A 13,210-nucleotide genomic window follows, 5' to 3' on the forward strand; every position below is an offset into this window, starting at 1 on the left:
TTGATGAACTAATGAATCATGGTAAAAAAAAAAAAAAGCCATGAATTCTATGTGCAGTATTCCCCTAGCGCTGGAGTTCTCCCGTTCTCCTTGATTGGTAAACTTGGTCTTGGCTTGCTGGCTGTTCGTGCTGATCTTCTGGGGGAGGGGCCTGTTGCCGTGGTTTCCAAATGTCTTTGCCGGAGGCTGAATTGCCCCGCCCTTGTCGGTCCGGGCTAAGCAAGCTGCTCGGGTTTGATCTCAGGAGCTTTTGTTCCCTGCAAGCTCTCTGTACAGCCTTGGAGGACCAGGGCAAAAATGTTGGCCTCCCAATCTCCACCCGGAGGAGCTGGGAACTCGGGGCCCCGCTCCTCAGTGCACCCCCAGAGAAAAGCAGTCACTCCCTTGTCCCTGGTCTCCGGCCGCACTCCGTGCTCACCCGGCCTGTGACCGAGCATTTGTATCTCTGGCACCCGACCCCGTGTGGAGTCTCCAGACCCAGCAGATCCCTGCGGTATATTTCCGCGCCGCTCCTCCCCGGGAAGGAAGGGGAGTCTCCCCGGATCTGCCGCCTGTTGGGTCCCTGCTGCAGGAGCAGTGGCCCGACTGGGCCGCGGATCACAGTTTATGGCAACCCCAAGCTGAGAGCCCGCGCCTCCGCTCCGTCTCTGCAGCCGGCTTCCCCGCTCCGATACCTGGAACTCTGGCGCACTCAGGCTCCCCCGGTCTTTCTGTGACCCCAAGGGTCCTGAGACCCCACTGTCCCGCGAGGGTTCCACCCCCGCTTAGCCACTGGAGCGACGTCCCTCAGCGGAGGCGACTTCTAAAAGGTCCGATTTTGTGCTCCGCGTCTCTAGCACTTGCCAGAAGCGGCCGGCTGAGGCCCCTCCCCCTCCGTCTATCCTCCCGAATATCGCCTCGGATTCACTTCTCTGCACGTCCTACCTTCCAGTAAGTGGTCGCTTCTCTGTTCAGAGAGTTGTTGCTACTCTCATCTTTGATCTCCTGTTGAGTTCGTAGGTGTTCAGAATGGTTTGATCCCTATTCAGCTGAATTCCTGAGATCAGACGAAATCTAGGTCTTCTACTCCTCCGCTCCATACTTTGTTTTTAATGTCAGTGTTTACTTCTTTCTGTATTGTGTGTTTATCCACTAACAAATTTTGCAATTATAATTACTGTTAATCATTTTGTGTTTGTTCACTTTTATACTGTTTAAAACTGATTATGTACCGCTGTTACAGTATTATTATATTCGTTTGTCTGTATATTTACCTTTACCAATGATATTTGTATTTTCCTATCCTTTCGTGTTGCTCTTTAACATTGATTCATCTCAACGTGAAGAATTTCCTTTATCACCTCTTGTAAGGAAAGTCTAGTGGTGATGAACTTGCTCAGCTTTTGTTTAACAGAGAAAGTCTTTACCTCTCCTTTATTTTTGAAGGACAGATTTGCTAAGTAGAGTATTGTTGGTTTGTAGTTTTTTCCTTCAGTACTTTGAATATATACCATCCTATTGTCTCCTAGCCTGCAGGATTTCTTATCAAAAATCCACTGATAGTCTTATGTGGGTTCCCTTGTATATGATGACTTAGTTTTCTTTTAGAGCTTTGAAAATTCTCTTTGTCTTTGACTTTTGACAATGTCTATTTTTTTTTTGATGTCTGATCTTATTTATTTGTCACTCTTAAAAAATCTCATTTTTGACTGGACTCAGACTTAGAGGTAGAAGCTCTCAGAGAGGACAGCCTCTGTCTCTTGACAATCTGTTCCTGGCATTTTTCTTTGGCCTCCTTCACTCTCTTGGCCAAAAGTTTAGCATATTCTGCAGCCTCTTCCTTATTTTTCTCAGTGTGCCACTTCTTTAAAGCAATATGCCGATGTTTGTGCTGGAGGACATGTGGAGTAACAAGATGCTGAATCTTAGGCACTTTGGTTCTAGGTTTCTTACCTTCTTTGTTTAGGGGCTTTCTCACAACATACTGGCAGACATCATCTTCTTTAGAGAGATTGAAAAGTTTGCGGATTCTGCTGGCTCTTTTGGGCCCCAGGCGATGAGGCACAGTAGTATCAGTGAGTCCAGGAATATCCTCCCCTTTTTTTACAATGACCAAGTTGAGAACACTGAGATTGACATCCACAGTGCAACCCCAAACAGATTTGCGCTTTCTCTCTCCAGTCTTCCTTGGTCTGTAGCAGGAATGCCCCTTACTCAGCAGCAGGAGGACACGGCCATGGGTCAAGACACCCTGCTTCATGGGGAAGCCTTGCTTGTCATTGCCACCACTGATTCGGACCACATAACCCTTCCATTCTTCACTCAGAGCATTAGCAGCAGCAGCAGCAGTCCCTCCAGCAATCCTGTGGGATTGCAGAGGCCAGGCAGCCCTCCAGAGCATCAGCAGCAACTTCTGTGGCCATACGCTTCTCATAAAAGGTATGAAGTTTACATTCTTCATCCACTTCAGTGAGTTTCTGGCAGCCAGTAGCTGGGAAAGAGATGTTCAGCTTCATCCTGAAACAGGCTACCTTCTCTGAGGCGCCAGGAAAAAGAGCTGACAATGTAATTTTAATGTGTCTTTATGTAGACTTCTTTGGTTGAAACTATTTGGGCATTTTTAAGCTTTATGAATCTAGATGTTCATTTCTATCCCCAGAGCTGGGAAATTTTCAGCCAGTTTTCTTCAAATAAACTTTCTAGCCCTTTCTCTATCTCTTCTATTTCCATGACTCTCTTAATGAATATGTCGTTTCTTTTCATGGTGTCTTATATGTCCCATAGTATTTCTTCATTATTTTTCATTTGCTTTTTGCTTCTCTGACTGGATAATTTCAAATGACCTGTATTTGAATTTACTAAGTCTTTCTTCAGCTTGACTGAGTCTGCTGTTGAAGCTTTCTATTGATTTTTTTTTTTTTTCAATTCAGTGATTGTATTCTTCAGCTTAGGATTTTTGTTTTTTCATGGCTTTTCTCTTCGCTGAACTTCTCATTTGTTGATGTATTGTTTTTGGTTAGTTGTATATCTGGGTTCTCCTGTAGTCCACTAAGCTTCTTTCTTTTGTATGATTATTTTTGAATTTTTTGTCAGGCAGTTCATAATCTCTATTTCTTTAGGCTGGCTACTGGAGCTTTATTAGTGGTGTCACATTTCCTTGATCTTTCATGATCCCTGTAACTTTGCCTTGGTATCTGCACATTTAAGAAGAAGTTATCTCGATTCTTCACTGACTGCCTTTGGCAAGAAAAGCCATTTGCCAGTCAGCCTAGCCTGGGATTCTGGGTGGGCCAGTTTGTGGAGCCCATGGGCAGATGTGGCTTACTGTTGCAGCTCATGGGGTGTACCGTTTTATGAGAACTGCAGGGTCTGTGGTCAGGCAGGGCCCATTGCTGGTGGTCTGCAGCCTAGTGGGACTGTAGTCTAGTGGGGCTGGCTGGTGGGGCTTTCTGGCCATGGAGGGCTGCCCGGCCTTTGCAATCCCACAGGATTGCTGGAAGGGGCTCTGTTGTTTGACAGGATTGGCTGGTGGGCCTCTGTTTCCAGGAGGATCTACCAGTGAGACTTTGTGGCTAGGCAGGGCTATCCGATGGGAACCGTGGAGCTACCACTGAGATCCAGCAGTACCACCACCTGAGAGCCTTTACCCTTTCTCTTTGGTCCCAGCTCTTGCCTGGTGGTCTAGCTGTGTCAGTTGCCCTGGCATTCCATGTGAGGCAAGATAGAAGTGGGAAAGACAGAAACCTGGGGAAGTTGGATGTCTACCTCTTTCTCCCTTTCTGCCACTGGAGAAATTGTGGGCTGAAGGGATCCTTCTTGATGCTGTTCTGTGTTGACTTGGAGGAGAGGCAACGTGGACAGAGTGAAACTGCTTCTTTTTCCCTCAGTTTCTGTGCTCCACCAGGGTGCTGGAACCTTACCTCTGAGCTCCACAAATCTCACAGTGCTGTTCTTGTCCATGGTAGTTGCTAAATCTGTTTATGTGTGGTGGGGGGAGGAGAGCGGAGGACATTTTATTCTACTGTCTTGCTGACATCATTCTGGTAATGCCTCTCCTTATCTCTGATAATTTTCCTTGTTCTGAAGTCTGTTTTGTCTAAAATTAATATAGATACTCCATATTTTTTATTAGTGCACCATAATATATCTCTCTCCATCCCTTTAATTTTAATCTTTCTATGTCTTTGTATTTTAAGTGGATTTCTTGTAGGTAATATATAATTGCATCTTTTTAAAAAATCTACCTTGTCAAGTCTCTTTTAATTGGTGTATTTAGTCCATTATTGTGTAAAGTGATTATTAATATGGTTGAATAAATGTCTATAGTATTACAACTGTCTTACATTTGTTGCCTTTGTTCTTTGTTGCTTGTTTTATCTGTCCCTCCTTTTTTGCCCATCTAGAGTAGTCTAGTCTACTTTTATCTATATTGCTCAATTAGTAAGGTTCTTGACACTCCCACCCCCTGATGCTTTCAAAATCTTTGTTTTTAAAGATTTTTATTACTTAGTCTTTGGTAGTTTAAATATGATATGTCCAGGTCTGGGTTTTTTAACATTAGTACTGCTTAGTGTTCTCTGAGTTTCCTAGATCTGTAATTTGATGTCTACCATTAGTTCAGAAAATTCTCAGTCATATTGTTTCAGATATTTCTGCTCCTTTCTTTCTTCTTCTAACAATCCATGTATGCTTGCTACCCTTGTGTATTTTTCCCACAGTTCTTGGATATTCTGTTCTGGTTATTTCCATTCTTTTTTTTTTTCTTTTTATTTCAGTTTGGAATGTTTCTATTAGTGTATCTTCAAGCTTACTGATTCTTTCCAGTTCACTGATGAGCTCATCAATGGTATTTTTCATTTCTGTTATGACATTTTTGATTTCTGACATTTCCTTTTGATTCTCTATTAGGGTTTTCATCTCTCTGCTTAAATTACACATTTGTTCTTCATTTCGTCTGAGACCTCTGCATATTAAACATAGTTATTTTATATTACCAGTCTGGTAGTTTCAAAATCTCTGCCATATATATAGCTGGCTGTTTCCTACATTCCATTCAGACTGTGTTTTCCCTTGCCTTTTAATTTTTTAATAAAAACCAGACATCATGTATTGGTTAATAGAACTTATGTAATTATTCTTTAAGTATGAGCTTTCATTTTTGTCTGGTTTGGAATTAGTTTGTGTTTACTGTTTACTTAAGTTTTATAGTTGTTAGAGGCTTTAGTTTCCTCTAGTGTACTTGTTTTTTCTTGCCCTCTCTTGTCTTTGCGTTTTCCTAGAGACCCCTTAAATAGTTTGAGCCTTGTGGTTCTTTCTTCTCTAGTCCCATTATTATATATAAGCCCTACTGATGAGGTAGTGAGGTGAAAAGTGGTGAGGAGGAAAAGTGTTCTGTAATCCTCAGACTACGTCTCAGTCTTTTTAGTATGCCTGTGCCCCTGGGCTCTGACCTTCCCCAGAGCTCATCAGTTCTCATGCACCTCCTTAGTTGAGACAGGAAGGTTACAGGGATGGAGTTGGGTATTTCACTTTCCCACATGTCTGTGAGGCTTTAATAAAGGAGCTTCCCTTGAGGACAGGCCGTTGTTGCTGAGAACAGAGAGTTGGACATATTGAAAAGTTGTTTATTTTCCCCTGAGGTATTTCAAAATTGCTACTTCCCCCCATGTCCCCTTCCTGGAAGCCCAAGGATATTTTCCTCTAATCTTCACTATGAAAACCTGGTGAGGCTCCTGGAAGATAAACTCTTAAAAGTCTGCAGACTTCCTAAAACTTGTTTTCCAGGAGTTTTTTACTTTCACACTAGCCCACATTCACCCATCAGGAATTTGTCAGTCACCATTTAAGTGGTCTTACAAGTTGGTGGCTCCAGTGGCTTCTGCTCCCCACGAGATGTGGTTTGCCAGCATCCCAATTTTTTTAAATTTTTTATTGTTATGTTAATCACCATATATTACATCATTAGTTTTTGATGTAGTGTTCCATGATTCATTGTTTGTTCATAACACCCAGTGCTCCATGCAGAATGTGCCCTCTTTAATACCCATCACCAGGCTAACCCATCCCCCTACCCTCCTCCCCTCTAGAACCCTCAGTTTGTTTTTCAGAGTCCATCATCTCTCATGGTTCGTCTCCCCCTCTGACTTACTCCCCTTCATTCTTCCTCTCCTGTTATCTTCTTCTTTTACTTTTTTCTTAAAATATGTTGCGTTATTTGTTTCAGAAGTACAGATCTGTGATTCAACAGTCTTGCACAATTCACAGAGCTCACCGTAGCACATACCCTCCCCAATGTCTATCACCCAGCCACCCCATCCCTCCCACCCCCAACCACTCCAGTAACACTCAGTTTGTTTCCTGAGATTAAGAATTCCTCATATCAGTGAGGTCATATGATACATGTCTTTCTCTGATTGACTTATTTCACTCAGCATAACACCCTCCAGTTCCATCCACGTCGTTGCAAATGGTAAGATCTCATTCCTTTTGATGGCTGCATAATATTCCATTGTGTATATATACCACCTCTTCATCCATTCATCTGTCGATGGACATCTTGGCTCTTTCCACAGTTTGGCTATTGTGGACATTGCTGCTATAAACATTGGGGTGCACGTACCCCTTCGGGTCCCTACATTTGTATCTTTGTGGTAAATACCCAGTAGTGCAATTGCTGGATCGAATGGTAGCTCTAATTTCAACTGTTTGAGGAACCTCCATACTGTTTTCCAGAGGGGTTGCACCAGCTTACATTCCCACCAACAGTGTAGGAGGGTTCCCCTTTCTCCACATCCCTGCCAACATCTGTCGTTCCTTGACTTGTTAATTTTAGCCATTCTGATGGGTGTGAGGTGGTATCTCATTGAGGTTTTGATTTGGATTTCCCTGATGCTGAGCGAGCCAGCATCCCAATTTTTGAGGCATTGGTTTCTCCTATGACCTCAGCTCCAATGGATCTAAGAATTACTGTTTTCAGTTTATTCAGCACTTTTGTCAGAGAATGAGACTTTGAACTTCTAAGAACTTTTTAAAAGAATTTATTTATTTATTTGAAAGAGAGAGAGAGAGAGAGAGGATGAGAGGGGCAGGGGCAGAGGGAGAAGCAAACTCCCTGCTGAGCATGGAGCCCGAAGCAGGACTTGATCCCAGGACCCTGAGATCATGACCTGAGCTGGTCAGATGCTTAACCGACTGAACCACCCACTCGCCTCTAACTTCCAAGATCTTTTCATGTTGGAGAAGACTGTATTTTTATTAGCTCCTTGAGCATGCTAAATTTCAGTTTGTAGCTTAAAAACTTTATGACTTCAGAGAAGAGTTAAGATGGTGGAGGAGTAGGGGACCCTAAATTCATCTGGTTCCTGGAATTCAGCTAGATAATTATCAAATCATTTTGAACACCTTTGAAATCAATTGGAGATCTGAGAAAAGAAATGCTGCAATTCTACAAATAGAAAAGCGACCACTTTTTGGAAGGTAGGAGATGCAGAGACTTTAATCAGGGAAGATATATCAGAGGATAATGTGAGGGGAGGGAGCCTCTTTAAGGAGGCTACCAAAAGTATTATAAGCAGCAAAATGCAAAAGTGGAACTTTTAGAAGTCTGCTACAGTAGGGGTTGTCCCTGGCTCAGAGGTGCTCAGGTGACGAAGTGGGGCATAATCCCACATGGGACAGTGTGGGCTGAGGCTGCCTGGGGTCCAAGAATTACAGGAGGTGCCTTAGTGTCGCAGAGTTCCCAGGCAAAGGAACAGGGAAGCCAGCTGAAAACAGCCAGTCTAGGAGCCAGCTTTCTGCTCAGTGTTGCCATAAACTGTGAACTGCTGCACTGTTGCATGACCACTCTCTGGACAGGGGCCCAGCAAAAGGGAGAAGCATGGAAAGATACCCCTCTCTCCCCGCCTCCCCTGGGAGGAACAGCACCAGTCCATGCCACAGGAGTCTGTAAAATTTGGCGACTTGAAATTTAGTCGTGTGCCTGAGATAAAAATGATCAGTCATGGGCTGAGTGAACACAGATTCGGATGCAAACCAGGGAGACAAAAGTGATTGATTGTTTTTCTGTGAGGGCTCACTGAAGAGTGGGGGCATGAACTTTCAGCTCTGGGCCTAGAGAGTGGGGTGCCGCCATTTGCATCTCCCCATTGGTGCTTAGAGCCTTCAGGGAACAAACCAGTGCCACATAATCAAATCTGGAGCTGCTTACACTGAGCTCGGCCTCCTGGCAAGGGAGATACAAGTCTATCAGGGCAAGGGCACTTGATAATCAGCACAACAGACCCTCCCCCAGGAGACGAGCAGGAACAACCATCTAGCACACAAGTTTACGGATCACAGAGAACTGCAAAACTCAAAACTTAAGCTCTTGGGGAAAACAGTATATAGCATTCACGGTTTTTTAAATTATTCTTTAGTCTTTCAGGTTTTTTTTCATTTATTTTCTTTTCCAATTCTTTTTTATTTTTTATTTTTATATATGTTATACATAAGTTCTAATATATCTACATATATAAATGTAGATATTTTCTTTGGTTTCTGTTCATTGTATTTTATTTTATTTTATTTTTGCATATATGTGTTTTTCTTTCTTTCCTGTTTTGGGATCTAGTTTCTTTTAACAAGCAGAACAAAATATACCCAGGATCGAGTATTTTGTTCCATTTTGTTTCTGGTTTGATTTTTTTTTTCTTATTTTGTCTTCTTTGTGTTTTCTTTGAGTTTGTTTTATTTTTTTCTGTTGTTGTTGGTGGTGGTATGTTGTCTTTTCTCTCTCTTTCTTCTTCTTTTCTAGACATAATGATCAGATGGAGAAATTCACCGCAAAAGAAAGAACAGGAGTTGGTACTCACTGCCAGGGATTTAATCAATATGGATATAAGATGTCTGAACTAGAATTTGAAACAATGATTATAAACATACTAGCTGGGCTTGAAAAAAAGCATAGAAGACAATAGAGAATCCCTTCCTATAGAAATAGAAGAACTAAAATCCAATTAGGACAAAATTAAAAATGCTATTACTGAAATGCAGTAAAAAATGGAGGCTCTAACAGCAAGGACAAATGAGGCAGAAGAGAGACTCAGTGATTTGGAGACAAAAAGATGGAAAATAAAGATGCTGAGAAGAAGAGAGAAAGACAAATACAGGGTCACGAAGGAAGACTTTGAGAAATCAGTGATTCCATAAAGCAAATAATATCTGGATAATAGGGGTCCTTCCTGGAAGATAGAGAGGGCAGGGGCAGAAGGTTTATTTGAACAAATTGAAGCTGAGGACTTCTCTAACCTGGGGAAGGAAAAAGTCATTCAAGTCCAGGAGTCACAGAGAACCCCCAAAATCAATAAAAATAGATCAACACCTCAACATATAATAGTGAAGCTTACAAATTTCAGAGATAAAGAGAAAATCCTGAGAGCAGCACAGGACATGAGGTCTTTAACCTACAAGGATAGAAACATAACACTAGCAGCAGACCTGTCCACAGAGACCTGGCAGGCCCAAAAGTACTGGCATGATATAATTAACCTATTAAATGAGCAAAATATGCAGCCAAGAATTCTTTATCCAGCAAGGCTGTCATTTAAAATAGAAAGATAAAAAGCTTCCAGAACAAAAAGAAACTAAAGGAATTTGTGAGCACTAAACCATCCTGGCAAGAAATATTAAAAGGAATCCTTTGAGCAAAGAGAGAGCCCAAAAGTAACGTAGACCAGAAAGGAACAGAGACAATCTATAGAAACAGCAACTTTACAGGTAATACAATGGCACTAAATTTTTATCTATCAATAATTACTCTGAATGTAAATGGACTAAACACTCCAATCAAAAGACACAGGGTATCAGATTGAATAAAAAAACAAGACCCATCAATAAGCTGTCTACAAGAGACATATTTTACTCCCAAAGACACCTCCAAATTGAAAGTGAGGGGTGGAGAACCATTTATCAAGCTAATGGACATCAACAGAAAGCTGAGGTAGCAATCATTCTATCAGACAAACTCAATTTTAAACTAAAGACTGTAATAAGAGATGAGGAAGGACACACTATCATAATAAAAGGGTCTATCCAACAAGAAGATCTAACAGTTGTAAATATTTATTCCCCTAACTTGGGAGCAGCCAAATACATAAACCAATTAATAACAAAATTAAACAAACACATTAATAATAATACAATAATAGTAGGAGACCTTATCACCCCATTCACAGCACTGGACAGATCATCTAAGTAGACAATCAACAAGAAACAAGGGCTTTGAGTGACACACTGGACCAGATGGACTTCACAGATATATTCAGAGCATTCCATCCTAAAGCAACAGAATACACATTTATCTCTAGTGCACATGGAACATTGTCTAGAATAGATCACATACAGCCTCACAAATCAGGTCTCAACTGATACAAAAAGATTGAGATTATACCATGCATATTTTCAGACCACAGTGCTTTAAAACTTGAATGCAATCACAAGAGAAAATTTGGAAGGAACACAAATACATGGAGGTAAAAGAGCATTCTACTGAAGAATGAATGGGTCAACCAGGAAATTAAAGGAATTAAAAAAAATGGAAACAAATGAAAATGAAAACAGGACAGTTCAGAACCTTTGTGATGCAGCAAAGGAGGTATTAGGAGGGAAGTGTATAGCAATACAGGCCTTTCTCAAGAAACAAGAAAAGCCTCAAATGCACAGTCTAACCTTACACCTAAAGGAGCTGGAGAAAGAACAGCAAATAAAGCCTAAATCCAGCAGGAGAAGATAAATAATAAAGATTAGAGCAGAAATCCAATGATATAGAAATTAAAAAAAATTAGAACAGATCAATGAATCTAGGAGCTGGTTCTTTGACAAAATTAATAAGATCAAACCCCTAGCCAGATTTATCAAAAAGAAAAGAGAAAGGACCCTAATAAATAAAATCATGAATGAAAGAAGAGAGATCACAAGTAACACTGAAGAAATACACACAATTATAAGAACATATTATGAGCAATTATATGCAAACAAATTAGGCAATCTGGAAGAAATGGAGACATTCCTTCAAACATATAGACTACCGAAACTGAAACAGGAAGAAATAGAAAACCTGAACAGACCCATAACCAACAAAGAAATGGAATCAGTAATCAAAAATCTCCCAAAAACAAAAGTCCAGGGCCAGATAGCCTCCCAGTGCAATTCTACCAAACATTTAAAGAAGAATTAATACATGTTCTTCTGAAGCTGTTTCAAACAAATAGAAATGGAAAGAAAACTTCCAAACTCTATGAGGCCAGCATTACCTTGATCCCAAAACCAGACAAAGACCCTACCAAAAAGAATTACAGACCAATATCCCTGATGAGCATGGATGCAAAAATTCTCAACAAAATACTAGCTAATAGTATCCAATGGGCACCTTACAAGGATTATTTACCACAACAAAGAGGGATTTATTCCTGGGCTGTGAGGGTGGTTCAACATCTGCAAATCAATCAATATGATACACCACATTAATAAAAGAAAGGACAAGAACCATATGATCCTGTCAATAGATGCAGAAAAATCATTTGACAAAATACAGCATCTTTTCTTGATAAAAAACTTTCTGCAGTGTAGGGATAGAAGGTACATACCTCAATATCCTAAAAGCCATCTATGAAAAACCCACTGTGGATATCATCCTCAATGGAGAAAAATCAAGAGCTTTCCCCCCTAAAGTCAGGAGCATGATGGGAATGTCCACTCTCACCACCGTTGTTCAACATAGTATGGGAAGTCCTAGCCTCAGCAATCAGACAACAAAAACAAAAATAAAAAGCATCCAAATTGGCAAGGAAGAAGTCAAACTCTCACTCTTTGCCAACAACGTGATACTCTATGTTGAAAACCTAAAAGACTCCACCCCAAAATTGCTAGAACTGATACAGGAATTCAGCAAAGTCACAGGATATAAATCAATGCACAGCAGTTAGTTGCATTTCTGTACACTAACAGTGAGGCAGAAGAAAGAGAAATCAAGGAATTGGTCCCATTTACAGTTGCACCAAAAACAGTAAGATACCTATGAATAAACCTAACCAAACAGGTAAAATATCTGTACTCTGAAAACTAGAGAACACTTATGAAATAAATTAAGGAAGACACAAAAAATGGAAAAGCATTCCATGCTCATGGATTGGAGGAACACATATTGTTACAATGTCTGTGCTACCCAAAGCAACCTACACATTCAATGCAATCCCTATCAAAATACCATTAGCGTTTCTTCACAGAGCTAGAACAAACAATCCTAAAATTTGTATGGAACCACAAAAGACCCCAAACGGTCAAAGCAATCTTGAAAAGCAAAGCTGGAGGCATCAAATTCTGGACTTCAAGCTGTATTACAAAGCTGCAGTCATCAAGACAGTATGGTACTGGCACAAAAACAGACACACAAATTAATGGAACAGAATAGAGAGCCCAGAAATTGACCCTTAGCTCTATGGCTAACTAATCGTTGACAAAGCAGGAAAGGATATCCAATGGAAAGAAGACAGTCTCTTCAACAAATAGTGTTTGGAAAATTGGACACCACATGCAGAAGAATGAAACTGGACCACTTCCTTACACCATACATAAAAATAAACTCAAAATGGATGAAAGACCTAAATATGAGACAGGAATCCATCAAAATTCTAGCAGAGAACACAGGCAGCAACCTCTTTTAACTCAGCTGCAGAATCTTCTTGTTAGACACATCCCCAAAGGCAAGGGAAACATAAGCAAAAATGAGCTGATCATAATAAAAATTTTTAAAAAATAGAGACTTAAAAAAATGAACTATTGGGACTTCATCAGGATAAAAAGCTTTTGCACAGCAAAGGAAACAGTTAACAAAACTAAAAGGTGGGGCGCCTGGGTGGCTCAGATGGTTAAGTGTCTGCCTTCGGCTCAGATCATGATCTCAGGGTCCTGGGATCGAGCCCCACATCGGGCTCCCTGCTTGGTGGGGAGCCTGCTTGTCCCTCTCTCTCTACTGTTCCCCCTGCTTGAGCTCTCTCGCTCTGTCAAATAAATAAATGAAATCTTAAAAAAAAAAACTAAAAGGCAAAATAGATGTGGTATGTATATATATACATATGTATATGTACACACACACACACACACACACACACACACACACACACACACACACACTGGAATTTTACTCAGCCATGTAAAAGAATGAAATCCTGCCATTTGCAATGTCATGGATGGAACT

General features: G+C 40.9%; 2 protein-coding genes across 2 annotated transcripts in view; one reads left to right on the forward strand and one right to left on the reverse strand.

Moving 5' to 3' along the window:
* The window catches only part of LOC112811382 (phospholipid-transporting ATPase ABCA3-like), a 162,571-nt gene that overhangs the window by 72,039 nt on the left and 77,322 nt on the right, over nt 1-13,210 (forward strand). The gene's annotated exons all lie outside the window — the stretch shown is intronic.
* LOC141371666 (small ribosomal subunit protein eS6-like) lies at nt 1,679-2,495 on the reverse strand. Its single transcript, XM_073887964.1, has 2 exons — nt 2,372-2,495; nt 1,679-2,301 (listed from the first exon to the last, which is right to left on the reverse strand). Exons 1-2 carry the CDS (start codon nt 2,493-2,495, stop codon nt 1,679-1,681), a joined length of 747 nt encoding a protein of 248 aa, XP_073744065.1.

The sequence above is a fragment of the Callorhinus ursinus genome, unplaced genomic scaffold (assembly GCF_003265705.2).
Source record: "Callorhinus ursinus isolate GAN/ISIS: 27379988/994484 unplaced genomic scaffold, GSC_fseal_2.0 scaffold85, whole genome shotgun sequence".
NCBI lineage: Eukaryota > Metazoa > Chordata > Mammalia > Carnivora > Otariidae > Callorhinus > Callorhinus ursinus.

Coding starts and splice junctions, on each gene's coding strand:
- LOC141371666 (XM_073887964.1), bottom strand. CDS start 2,495: ATGAAGCTGAACATCTCTTTCCCAGCTACTGGCTGCCAGAAACTCACT. Junction 2,302..2,371: donor AGTTGCTGCTGATGCTCTGG/AGGGCTGCCTGG, acceptor CTAATGCTCTGA/GTGAAGAATGGAAGGGTTAT.